General features: G+C 40.0%; 1 protein-coding gene across 4 annotated transcripts in view; it reads right to left on the reverse strand.

Annotated features, from left to right (window-relative positions):
• SLC4A10 (solute carrier family 4 member 10) overlaps positions 1-14,484 on the reverse strand; it is a 363,776-nt gene that overhangs the window by 261,332 nt on the left and 87,960 nt on the right. For 3 of the 4 annotated variants that reach the window (XM_090045611.1, XM_090045610.1, XM_090045613.1), the window contains exon 1: positions 7,850-8,088. The exons of the other annotated variant lie outside the window; for it this stretch is intronic. In XM_090045611.1, the coding sequence (XP_089901737.1) occupies positions 7,850-7,930 (81 nt within the window). In that variant the 5' untranslated portion in view covers positions 7,931-8,088. Of the gene's footprint in view, positions 1-7,849; positions 8,089-14,484 lie in introns of those variants that run through there. 4 annotated transcript variants of the gene reach the window in all.

Here is a 14,484-nt window from a genome sequence, read left to right on the forward strand (position 1 = left end):
ATGCTGTTTCTACATCTCTCCCCCAGAGCACTGTGATTGGAAGGGGACTTGGAAAAAGATCACAGTCACTGGCCAGCTACAGATGTCAGTCTTTTCCCCACTGCTCCTCTTCCCTCTTCTCAGTTTCTGTTCCCCTTCAAGACTGCCTTCCGAATCACCAAATCTCCAAATCAATTCCAGGGGGGGAGGGTTTGTCTCCCAATTTGGATTCCAATTTGGTGATTTGGCCTCTGAATCAGGCCAAATTCTCTCCAAATTGAATCAGTGACTGAAGCTTCACACACCCATACCTCATACTGCTTTATTTCTGTAGTGCTACAAAGTGTATAGGCAAATTCATGCGTGTCCATGGCCCTAGTGAGCCAAGTACACAGGCATAAAAATGCTTTTGGCGATATAGCTTATTATCATCTATGAAACCTATATACATATCCACAAAATCAATTTTATGCTGGTATAAGTTGCATGCAACATTAGAAGCAGTTGATAATATAGCAATAATGGGCAAATCCTTTGCATTTTTCAGGCCACAAACAGCAATTTATACTTATTGCTTTTTTCTGCAACTCTGTTGTATGGTGAAGGAGACTGCTCTAAGGGTTCTGCTATGTCCTCAGGTTAGTTTTTCCAAGTAGTCTGCTCTGTTATTTTTAAGTCTTCTCCCTCTCTTGCCATTGCAATCCTCATTCATGATGCTGCTGCTTCTACGTAACCACTTAAGCACTTCTTTCCCTCCCTCCCCCTCCATTTCAAAGAACAAGATTGCTGAAAGGAATGGGCTCTAAATATAGTTTTGAGCTAGATCAGCTGATGGATTTTGAACTAAAGTTATTCAGGGCAAGCTAACATTGCCTTTGGTTCCCCAAGTGAAGCTAAATTATATTGCCTTATATGGGAGTCTCAGATTTTCTCTAACAAAACGGTGAACTTCAGAATTTCAGTTTATTTCAGAGAGAAGCTGCCAATGGAAGTACATCCTTTTCCTGTTACACCTTAGTCTGCAGAGGTATAATTAACGTCACTGATTTGCATGAACAGAAAGTCAGAGGGGCAGATATTTAGCAGTGCTAGAGAGCACCAGATTCAGTTAGGAGAATATTTAAGTCCACAGCTGAGTCACATCTGTCGCTTGAGTGTGCTTTTGCTTGAAGTGTTGCTTTTATGTTCCCAGAATGGGCCACAGCATCATTCAGATCCAATGTAGGTACATTTGTAGTTCATGGCTAACTCGGGAGTACTGGATTCAGTGGCACTGAAATCCCTTAGGTGTTCTAGCAAGATGCTGGTTCCAAAGTGGTGGTAGTCTTAAGAGATCAGAGAAGCTGGCTAAAGCCCTATGCTATTAAATGAAAAACCAGAAACAAGAATCAAAACATGAGGAGCGGGTTCTGATGCAGAGATCTCAATCTCAACCTGGAATTTGAAAATTAGGAGAGACCATACTGAAGGTATGAAAATCTGAGAAACTTAGGAATTCTCTGCAAGGCTCTGTACATATTTGCAGCATTATTAAGTTGCAAACTCCATTTTGAATGTGCAGTGTTTTTGCCTTATCTGTTGTCTACTATCTTCATGATGGGCTGGAATTCCTGGTAGAGGAGAAATACCAGATCGACAAAAGGCTAATTTCTACCCAGGAAAGATTGTCTGGCAATGGAGTGCCAGGTCAATTAGGAAACAATCAGGAGGTCTCCTGTCAAAAAGGCAGAAAATTTAAAAAGGGTAAAAACCTGCTCGTCCCTAGAACTGTGGTAAAAGGAATGTACCTTTAAGGCGCCTGCGGTGGAACAGTCCAGATTTCCCCCTCATGCCACGTGGATGCGGTTTGGTGGTGGTGGGTGGTTCTCCCTGCAAGCTGGACTGTGCGTGTTGCTGAATCCTGTTTCCTAATAAAGATGAAGCAGTTTATCATCCCACCACTCTCTGCTGCATGACGACTCGAGGACAGAACCCCAGGAGGCATGGAGCTCTGAGTGAGCGCCCCATACCTGGAACCCAAGGGCCTACAGAAAACACTAGAAGAACCATTTTCACTGGCTTGAGCTGAGAAGAACTGTACCAGAAGCCTGGTGAAGCAGAGAAAAGCCTGCCTTCATGAACCAAGACAGACTTCCAAAGAAAGAAAGAGAAAGAGTAAAGGATGCTCTGTGCTCCGTCTACTGGGCCACTCCGCAAGGTCACGAATGAAAATAAGCAAAAACTAGATTTTTTTTGTTTGTTTTCCAAAGTATCCCTCTTTTTTTTTTTTTTTTTAAAGTAAAGAGCAATGATGTTTTACAATCTGTTCATTGTACTTGTCCATGCATGTCTCATGTGGTAATAATATCTCGTATCTCTGAAGAGTGAAACTGTAAGTCAAAAGGTTCATATTTGCAATGGAATTCTAAAGAGTTCATAAGAACTGCTGAGAAAGCCTTGCCTGAAATAGTATTAGTTCTAGGTCCTATGTAGTTGGATCCATGGTGCCCCATTGTAAGCAATTGTGGGGTGCATTGCCTAGAACAGAGATCGGTAACATATGGCCCACATGCCAGATCTAGATCATGGAGCCACTGGATCCAGCCCGTGGAGCTAGGGCACTTTGCCTGTGCCCACGCCCATACATGCACCACGACTGGGCAGTGAGGAGCTATGCCAGGGACAGGAAGTTTCCTGCTGCACCCACGCCATTTCTCCCATCCCTCCCAGCTCCAGTCTGGTGCAAGCTGTGTGACTTTGGCAGCTCATCAGTGGCAAGAGACATAGCCTGCACCCACGCTGCTGCTTCTCCCAGTTCCCTGCTCCCCAGCAGTAGTGCAGGTGCAGCTTCCAGGCAGTGAGAAACTGCTCCAGGGCCAGGTATCTGCAAACTGTGATTTGCACTACTGCTGCTTCTCTCCTCCCCCTCCCGCCTTCCGCCCCAGCTATGGCACCAGTGCAGCTTCCAGCTAGTCGGGGGAGAGAGGAACTAGAAGGGGAGAAGTGATGGCAATGTGGATAGTTTGCTGATACCTGGCCCCAACACAGCTCTGCCACTGGCTGGAAGCTGTGCCCACACTGAGGCCAAAGAATGGAGGACTGAAAGAAGATAAAACAGCATGGGTGTAGGATGGAAATCTCTCTGCCGCTGATGCACCACTGAAAATCATCCTGCCTGCATTGGACCAGAGCAATTTGTTCTGGCCCATGGTTTGTAAAAGGTTGCTGGCCACTGGCCTAGAACAGTGGTTCTTAACCAGGGTGCTATGGCATCCCAACTGCTGCAAGACCTCCTCAAGGGTGCTGCAATGCAGGTGCTGCTGAGGCAGTGGCATCTGGGTAAAACTGTCCTGAGCACCCTCCTGCTGCATTAGGACTCTGATCAGCCTAAAACTGGCAGAGCTGGCTTGGCTGTAGCCTTTTTTTGTCCCTCCCAGGCTCCTTTTGGAAAGAGGCACATAGGACAGATCCATCAGTGCACCTCTGATCCCAGGAGCAGCACAGGAGGGGCTGCACTGGGAAGAGCTACACAGCATGAGGCAGCTCCAGCTAGCTTTAGGCTGATCAGGACCATAATGCAGTGGCAGAAGATGGCAGGTACCACTGCCTCTCTCAGACTGGTTGTACAGCAAAAAACATAGGGCAGTTTTATCTGGAGACAGCAAAACGCAGTTGTGAAGCATTGAGGGAAGCTGAGGCAGCACCAACAACGGTTCTCAGCTGAGGCTGCTACCACTTTCAAAAATTGGTGGACATGTGCTCAGACTCTGAAAAGGTTGAGAACTACAAGCCTAGAAGCCAAAAGCCAGGAGCAGGGTTTGAATTTAGCTTGCTGGGACTGGGTTATTGGATACTGAAGCCTTATTGGATTCAGTACTGCATCCCCTCACAGAAGTCGGATGAGTTTTAGTAGGTCTATTCTCCTTCCAAATCTGTGCTGCAAAGTGTTACTTGTACAAGTCAATTAGAGAACAGACCATAGGTCTACTTAAAAATCACAGTTTTGCAGATTTTGCAGAAACCACAAAATCCAAGATTGTCTACAAAAATTAACAATGAAAACTTAAAATGTTGGCTCCCCAGTGGTAGCCAGTGGTCCTTCCTGCCACTGTAGTTCTGCCTTACAGCCCACCCAGGAGGGGATGACACCAGCTGGTGGGGCAGCATTGAGGCCAGCAGAAAAAATGGCTGCTGCCCTCTTGTCCCTCCTTCCCCAGTCCCCGGGTCTCTCCACCAATGAGCACTGAGAGGCAGGACTACATGAAGGACAGCCAGCAATCAAGACAGTGACTGCCCCTCATCCCCACAGCCCAGGCCTCTGCCAATCAGCACCAAGAGGCAGGGCTGCTGGAGCACACATCTGTGAAATGACTGAAGAATTTACTATTTATGCCACAACCAACCCATGAATATTGGTAGTCCAACCACAATTTAAGTAGACCCCTACACATAAGTACATATAATAGAAGAAGTCAAAGATAGGAAGATGACAGAATTAGTGACAGGAAATTTGTGTGCGCATAAGGAAAGGACAGTAAGGGAAGCAAAACCCCAGTAAGAGATTGCAAGGTTAATTTATTTACACATAATGGTGTAGACAGTGATAAAAGTTATAAATTATTTCTCTGCTTCAGCATTTGCAAAGGACTTAAAGGCTCAGTTGCCACAGAAGGAAACACTTCTCTGATAAAGTGGAAGAAATACTGGAGGAAATTAGAGCTGGTAGAAGAAGTTAATTAAAAATAGCATTATAATCAGATACTAGATTCATCCAAGAATCCTGAAGAATGAAAAACTGGGAAATAGTTAGCCTCTAGGGCTAGGGACAGTAATTACACATAAATTGGTAGAAGTGATTGGAAATCATTTCAAATCTGTAACACAACAGAAATTCAGTGCACAGAAACTGCTTTCAAAATGGCTGCAACTGGCTACAACTGGGGAAAAAATGGCTACAACTCCCTGATCAAGGCAGGATCATCTCTGCCTAAATATCCCTAACAAATCTGTCCAAACTTCCACTTCAAAACTTTCATTGGTATGGTACAATTAGGGTGTTAATTGGGCTATGAATGGTAACAGTGCTACACGTGAAGTCAATTTATGACACCATAAATTGTGGCAAACCAGCCACAAAGATATTCCACAAAATGTGTGGAACATCAGTGTGGGTCATCTATATGGCTCCCTAAATCGCATGTGTTACACTGTTGGATCCAGGGCTCTCTTAGGGCAACAATCAGCCAACAAGACCCAGGGCTTCCCAGAGTAGACAATCACCTGATAGCCCTGGATATGGAACCAGATCAAAGCTGGGAGCAACTCTGGATCCCAGACACAGCCACCCTCTGCCCAAACCACAAATTTGAGCTGGGGGCAGCCCTACAGTGGGACTATTGGGATCAGAGGAATATCATCTCCAAAAATGTCTCTGCCCCCAAGCACACCATTGTTTTAAAGTCTCCCAGGGATTCCAGTGACAACCTTTCCAAGGAACCCATTCCATGGACACTTTCAAAGAGGAGATGCGTCAAGTCTAATATCCTGGACAAATTCTAGATCAGGCAATTACAACATACCAGTTTACTTTACCCATAGATTTGACTGAATATTTACTTCCCTGAAATTCCTGCCATAAATTTGTTAATATTTGAGTATTAGGATTTATGGGAGTAATGCTGAAAATAAGGCCCAACAAGGTCAGGTCTCCATTGGATTAAACTCTGTAAAAATACATGGTAAGGTTCCCTGCAAAAGAAATTGATTTTTTTTATTTTTAAAGAGGATACAGTACTGATCTCATATTATATAGCAGACACAATTCTTACACAGGCAAAACTCCTGTTCAGGTCTAAGAAAGTTTTTGCATAAGCAAAGTAGGCTCCAGAATCATGTTCAAACTTAGATAGATAGATGTGTATAATTATAGATACACACACACACACACACACACACAGGTTTTAATATGTATTAAATACATTATATTTATTATATAGGTTCAGAATTATATCTAGTATATTATATAAACCTATATGTATAGGTTTTAAGTTGTATATAAAAACAAAATAGTTGGATGGTTTGGTTTTATGGAGAAAGTCATGAATGCACTGCATCATGAGAACACCATGAAACCAATACTTTTAGGAATTTCATAATAATGCCAGGAAACAGAATGTACTCATTGTGACTAATACATTAAAATACTGAAAATAAATTCTGACAGATTAAACAGGTCGTGTAACTGAAAAGTATAGTTAAACCATTCCAAAACTAATCAAGCTTAAGAGTATGGCAATCTTTCCCTATTATTAATAAGAACATAAGCTGGATAAGTAGACTGGGAAACCTATAAATTATAGCCAGTATCAGTAAGTAGAATATTGTTTAAAAATATGTTTTTAATTAAAAATGAAATGGCAGGTACTGAATCAGTGTCTTGCACATGCTGGAGTTTTATAACTCTTCTCTGTTTTCCAGCATACCTTTCCAGTTGCCACTAAACTATACTGAATACTGGAATACGGTTCAAAGTACACAATCCAGATCAAGGGAATAATGAAAATCCCTTGTGCCTTACATCTGTTTATATTTTTAGATGAAAACATAGAAGCATATTTTTAATCCTTGAATATTTAAGACTATGCTTTGGGGTCAGGAAATACCTACTGTCTGCATCAAATTAGGCTCCAATTATGCATGAAATTGTTGTGTGAGGAAGGTAAAACAGGTGACAAGAAACACTGAACATTACTTTCAACCTTGAGTTGAGCTTTTAAAACATATAAGCTAATATGTTGCCATGGAAATGTTCTCCAAAAAAGCTAGAAATCTGCTAAAATGGAGCTAACTATCACTGTGAAAAATCAGCATCTCCTATCATTTTATTTATAAATTGCCTTAAACTGTATGCAGAATGCATTTTGGAAAGAAAACAACTAAAGTGATTATGGTATTTTCAATTTTATTTTGTGACCAGCACATAAAAGTAGGCTACTATAGCCACTGCCACATTAGACTTCATATGTACAAAATAGTATCTCAGGTCCTTGCCTTTATATAGCTTGTCATAATTTCTACATTTATATTATGAATGTACATTAACAGTTCACATAGTGAGAGCATTTCAAAAAGGTTGATCATTCTTAAAAATAAAAAAGGAAAGCATATTACATTAGCATGAATTAGATTCTGGAAAAAACAATATTTAATTTTTTAATCTTTTTTTTCTTTTTATTCTCTTTCTTTTCCATGGGCATCAGCATGTCATCAATGGTAATAATTAAAAGAGGAGAGGTAACCTGCCAAACTTTTTGTGTTATGCTCAATAAGCTTCTATTTTTAAAAGTGGCTTGAAATAGAGCAAAAAAAAATCTACTAATGCAAAATACAGCAAAGAACTATTCCTGCAGAATAACCCAGTCCCATTACACAATGTGAGACATTACTTTAAATAATCTGCCATTATAGGCAAACAACTAATTTATAATGTGCTTTCATAAGAGTGCTACATCATAAGAACTAACACACAAGTATTAAGTGTGCTGTCTGAAAATAATACAGCATGAAATGCAATACAGTTCTTTTGATTCTTTCTTACTTTACTTCATAGCAGATGTATAACCCCTTTTTCCATGACTGAACTGGAAACAATTATATACTTACCAAAAATATATTTAAAAATATAAATACTCATACTATTCAACTTGCAATTAAGTGAACACTAAATTCCTGCGACATATATTGATCTGCTTATGTATTGGGTACACAGCCTGTCCTATAAATCCTGTAGCAATTCCAATGAGGAACAACTGTGCAAATACATTTTAAATGACCTACAATTAAAAAACAAACCCTATGTCAGAAATATTAAGTACAAACCATAAGATCATACCTGATGACTTAGAGATTGGAATGGCTCACTGGTTCCAAGCTGCATGACCTTCCTATTTCCAGAAACCCCCAAATATTGCATTTCCTGTCTTATAAAAGTATCTCACACAACCATCTACCTCCGAGCATCTTCTGCATTAGTGAAGAAAGCATCAACAGCTGTTCAATCCATCAATAACTGCTGAACTCATTGCCATCAAGATATCAGATCTTAAATATTAGTTTCCTCTGTGCTATTACAGACATGCAGTATTCAAGGAGGCTGACACAGCTATATCACTGATGCTGCTAAAGCCATCTGAAAACAGTAAGCTTACTGCTTAAAGCAATCCTGCATCATCCAAACAGAGCAAGCCACATCCTTCAACCCCTCACTTGCGTTACTATAAATCCTAGCGCTGCCATTATGGATTTTGTTTTCACTCCTGGCCAGCTTAAGAAAAATGAGATATTATGCAACCAATTTTCCATTAACAAACGACAAACAGTAGATGAAGTGACATATCCAGGTTATCAAATTTTGCCTGCATGACCACTTCTCAACAACCAAAATTGCTATTCAGAAACAGCATCACAATGTGATCCAAAGGAAAATTACCGGGAAGAAATCATAAACAATTCAGAAGCAGCAAGCTATTTAAATACCTCTATAGCACAAAAACAGCTATTTTGTGTGATCTTACAAATCTTGATCCATATTCAAGTAAAAAAAAATTGCTAGCTTAAAGATTTTTGTGTTTGTTTTCCAGCAATTGCATGCTCACTGCATTGCTTGCATTGTTCCCTGCTAGCAGCCTAGAAAAATGGCATGCTTTGAAAACAAGCCAGTATTATGACAGTAAAAATGTGTTTTGATACCAAACAAAATAAACATGCATCTGGATTTCTTTAATTCCTACAGACCTTTGAAACCATCAAAGATATATAGTGTGCCTTTCAGTAATTTTAAATAATTCATTAACAAAACAGTAACTTGACTATAGATTATAATGCATATATTTTATATCAGCGCACAGTGGAGTGGCAATAAAGCAGCTGCTCCCAGATTAATGCTGAAAAGAACACTCCACTAAGAACAGCATTACATAGACAACATGTCATCTCTCAGGAGAAGAATGTGTACAACTGATAAACTATAAATATTATCATTTCACAGCCAGTTCCTAGAGTCTGGAACCATAAAATAATCAAGTTATAAAGGGCTGAAAAGACCCATTAAGCATTCAGTCCCTCTTCCTAAAAATACAGATACATTCCTTTGCACATTTTCTAAACATAGTGCTGTTGGCGGCAAATTCAATCCCAAAGTAACTCTATTGATCCAAATGGGTGGCATGCTATTAGGATGAATTTGGCCCCTATTAGGATGTATTCCAAGAAGCCTCTCTACCTTGGAATATAAACTGCAACTTCAACCAGAAGCAAATGATTTCTAAATTAAGCCAGGTTCTACTCAGTTACCTTAACAGTATTACTATACACTTGCAGTAATTCCTCTTCGGCCAACTTCCATTTAACATTTCTGATATACAGCCATTCATGTAAGAACTCTAGAAGTGACAAAAAGTTACCTTCCACGAATACTGCTACTTTACTTTTCAGGAAGCAATTCCTTTTATTATGATTTTTAATTGCTTTATTACACATCATTGGCCAGATCCTGGGATACTTCCTGTCACTAGCACTTTCTATTACTTTCCAATTATGATGCATCATAGGGATCTGTGAAATGGCCCCATTCCATTCAGATTTGGCTCAAATCAGGGACAGCGATTCAATTAATTGATTTAGAGCAGTGTCCCTGATTCAATTCAGCTGAATCAGAATCTGAAGATTCAATGCTGATTCAGAGAATCAGCAATTCAGAGATAGACACAGCTTTAAATGTTTTTTTACATGCCTTGAGGTACCAGGCACAGCTTGTAAATGCTGCAATGGTGGGATGGATGAAGCATCCCACAGGAGTGGGGGGAAACGGGGGCGGCTGCATGCTCAGTGGCAAACCCACTTCAGGGTCTGCCAGGGAGCACACCAGGTGTCCTCCTGTGTGCCCTGGCTCAGTGATCAACTGTGGGGGGACCATAGGTGCCCCCCCCAGACCCAGGAGGCACCAGTCACTGAGCCAGAGGGACACCAGGGGGACCCCCTGCATGCTCTCTGGTAGACCCAGAAACGGACCGGAAGTGCTCCTGGTCCACTTCCAGGTCTGCTGCCGAGCATGCTAGGGAGCCCCCCATCTTTCTGTGGGATACTCCATGTGCCCCAGCATCGCAGCATTCACAAACCCCCTGCTGCCTAGAGGTATGTAGAAAAAACATTTAAAGCTGTGTCTGTATTTGAAATCGCCAAATCTTTGTGAAACTTCTAAGATTCAATTCAGAAAGTTCCAATTCTATTTGGAGAGATTAAAGGGTCTCCTGATTCAATTCAGATTCAGAGATTTGGCCACTGGATCAGGCTAAATCTCTGCCAAATAGAATCAGGAACCAAAGCTTCACATAGCCATAATGCATCATTAAAATAGCATAACCTGGCAAGAAAAATCTTATGTGAATCAATGAGTGGCAGAGAGTTACCGAAGTGGCTGGTCTTTTCCCTAAAGATGATGCAGAGGACATTGCTTTTGAAAAGAGACAAATCTAAGCCATATTAGGAGATGCTAGGCTGCTGTAAGAACCACTGGCAATTCCTTCAATATAGCAGGCTTAAGACAGTTCTAAAATATACCAGAAAACAAGATGGGCAGAATTGGAGAAAATAAAGATATCTTGAAATACTCTCTCTTCCCTCGGCATTCTTTAGCTATATTTCAATTTCTAAGTACCCCTTTTACATATATGTTTTAAAAGAATATTTATATCTTCAGCAGTGACTAATGAGAGATGTGAAGGATATTTTTAGGGCTGTGTGAAGCTTCAGTCACTGATTCAATTCAGAGGAGATTCAGCCTGATTCAGTGGCCAAATCTCCAAATCTGAATCGAATCAGAAGATCCATTAATCAGAAGCCTCCAATTCAATTTGGAGAGATTCAATGATTTGGTCATAGATACAGCTTTATATGTTTTTTTCTACACACCTCGAGGTACCAGGTGTAGCTCATGAATGCTGAGAAGGTGGGCCTGATGGAGCGATGCACAGAAGGGGGGGGGGGGGGTTGTCCACTGTGCTCTCAGTAGTGGACCCAAAAGTGGACCAGAAGTACTTGCAGTCTACTTCTGGGTCCACCGTGGAGTGTGCAAGGGACCCCCCATTCCCCAACTTGGTGACTGGTGCCTCACCAAGCCAGAAAGGATGTGGTGGGGGGGAGGGTCCCCCACACACCTGGCAGCAGACCCAGAAGTGGACCAGAAGTATTTCCGATCCACTTCTGAGTCTGCCGCCAAGCACACGGGGAAACCTGCCCCCCCCCACTCCTGTGGGACACGCCATCCACCATCTCAGCATTCATGAATTGCACCTGGTACCTCAATATATGTAGAAAAAAAAACGTATAAAACTGTCTATGGCTGAATCGCTGATTCTCCAAATCAGAATTGAATCTTCAGATTCGGCAAAATCAAATTGGGACAGTGATACGAAGCAGCGAATTGAATCTCTGTCCCTCGAATTGGGCCAAATCCAAATAGAATACTGCCCACTTCGCACACCCCTACTATTTTTTAAATTATACTAAACCTTTTAAAATATATTCACATATGTGTATTTGTCCTTCTGATACCGAAAATTATTTCCTCTAATGTAAAAAATTTGGGGGGCATGGCATACATTTTAGTCTCTAACAAAGATAAATTGAAAGGCCTAACAGGTTGACAGTATCTTTTTAACACTGATAATGGAAATAAGGACGTAATTTCAGTTAAGGCTATGATTACTGAAAGCTGCCATTTATAAAGTTCTTCCAGAATCATTTATGATTTCACTTCCAACCAATTTAAACCACTAGACCTGTGGTGGATGGATGTGATATATTCACATACACAAAGAGATAAGAGAGACCTTTCTGGAGAACTGACAGAATGATTCAGCAATGAGAGGTGATCAGGAAAACAATTCTTCCTGACCTAAAATGAAACATGAGCACACTTCTCAATGCAGTAGCATTTATGCTCATCTTTTTTACAACATAATGAAGCATTACAAGATCATAAGGTGATTTACTGCCATACAAACATTTACAGGGTAGGCACCAATGGCTGCCTACACACTTATGAAGGAATGTAATAATATTTTTATACCATTAATATTATCCTATAAACTCTTGCAACCTACTTTAATATTACATAGATATGAAAACAATTCAGAGAAGCAACAGAAAATGGCTGAACTATATATGTTGGTAAATTGTCCTTGATCAAATTTCTGCATATTGTATGCAATCATTATTGTTCTGCAGGATGCAGAAGCAAAAGTTATGAGCTATTGCTACAAGTAAAAGAACCACAGTTTACAGTGTCTCTACTCTTCGGCCCATAAAAAGTAAATAAACTTTCCTTCTTCCCATGAACTGGACTCAAGAAGGATTCAAAAGCAAACTAAGGACAAGAAGGATTCTCTCCTCCATTGTGCGTTAATGTTGGTCTCAGCAAAAACTGTAAACAACTTTAGAAGTGTATAATTTTTCATTTTAAATACTATCCAGTTACTGACTTCTTTACCCATAAAATGCTCAGATTTTCTTCTCTCTGACAATATAATTACTATTTGTAACCATGGTATCAATTTTAGCTGCTTCATTTTGCAGTGTTACAACATATTAAATGTTGCTCATAGACTATCCAGTACCATCTTTTGAAAAGTGTATGTTTGTGGCATCACCTCAATATCTCCATACTAATTTATACCATTTGAGAATGTGATCTAGAGCCTGTAGTTTGCATTTATATCACCTTTCCTCCACCAATTCCAGATTTTCACATGGCTTATCCCAGGCACAATGCCAGTCATCTTGCTTCAAGCAAAAAACAGATGCCAGCAGTAAGAGCTGATTTTCACATAACAAAAAAACAGCAAGTCCTACCATTCAGCTTAATGAAGAAGTAAACTTTTCCTGTGAATTCAGCAATGCTATTATCTTTGGAAATGAGAAGAGGCACATGCAGGCTTTGGGTAAATGTGTAAGAAAAGAAAAGACAACTATAGCTTATGAGGAAAGAAGGATAGATGTCAAGCTGCAGAGAAGTTATAAATGCAGCTCTTCAAGGATCATCAATTGAGAAGCATCATCATCAACAAAGAGAAGGGCTAATATCACCTATGGAAAAGTCAATGACCTTGAGGACTGGTGTGATAGAAGTGGGATGGACTATAATAGAACATAGTCCATGGACATGTAATTGGGAAGTAATCAAAATAATTTATTCTGTAAACTAGCGTCTAATTAGTTGGAAATGTCTGAGAAAGAGAAAGACCTATATATGCTAACCAATCATGGGATGACCATGAGCCACCAATATAATAAAGCTATGAAAAAGGCAAGGGCAATTCTAGGATTTGTTGGGCAAGGTATTTACCATAGAAGTAAGAAACTATTAAAGAAAACTCTGGTATTGCAACACTATGTACAGTTCTGGTCACTTACGTTCAAGAAACAAAATGCAAACTGAAACGTACGAAGAAGATCCACAGAAACTAAAAAAAGGTAACCAGTTTGAATTAGATGTGTGTTTTCTTTCACAGCAAACTCCAGGTCTTACAGATAGACAAGCCCATTGTCCCACATTAAGTACCTGTGACGTATCCTAATAGACACTGCCTCAGAATGACTAATTTGAGTTAGTTGTCATTTAAATCTCATGCAACTGTCCCCGCCCATTTTGATGCGAATCAAATCTCAAATGAATCAATTCCAGATTAAACTGGTTGTCTATTTTAGCCAGAATGGTCAGCAAAGAGTTTGGTTTGTTCAACCAAATCAAAACAGAATGAGGAGAAGAGAAAATTGTACTTTTTACGTTAAATAAATCTTAAACTGAATAATATAGCAGTATGCCCTTAGCATATTAGTAAAAGGTAGTATTTTTTTTTCTAAATGGACAAAAATATGTTGTTTTATATGTGATGATGTACCTCACCACATGATGTACACACATTTTCAAAATTCTAGCTCTGTCCATTCATTTAATCTGTAGGTTATCTTCACTTGCATTGCCTCTATGTAATAGCCCTATCCCTTGTGAAGAAAAGGACTAATAAAAGCAGGATCAAAATATTCTGACTGAGCGCATCTACATATGCCTTAATACGCTTGTCCTAATGCGCATTAAATTTAGTATCCACAATGTGAACTACTAAATAAATGTGCATTGGGCTACCCAAACATAGTAGCACCCTTTTTAATGACCCTTAATGCACAGTAGCCTATTTTACTATGCATTAGGGCATTTGCACATTTTTCATGTGATGCTTTAATGCACAGTGAAATAGGCTACTGCACATTGAAGCACATATGTAAGCATGCCCACTGAAGAGAAGACAACACAGTGATGCAGTACTATTTAGGATTTAAAAATACTAGCGCAAATGACAACATGTTATTTTCTCAGCTGTTGAGAAGGTTCTACAAACCAGTGAGACTAACATAAAAGATTTTGGATGGGGGGTGTAATCAATGCCAGAGTTCATGTTAATGAGACTT

This window comes from Crocodylus siamensis, chromosome 4 (assembly GCF_052110815.1).
Source record: "Crocodylus siamensis isolate JL-2025a chromosome 4, ASM5211081v1, whole genome shotgun sequence".
NCBI classification, from domain to species: Eukaryota; Metazoa; Chordata; order Crocodylia; family Crocodylidae; genus Crocodylus; species Crocodylus siamensis.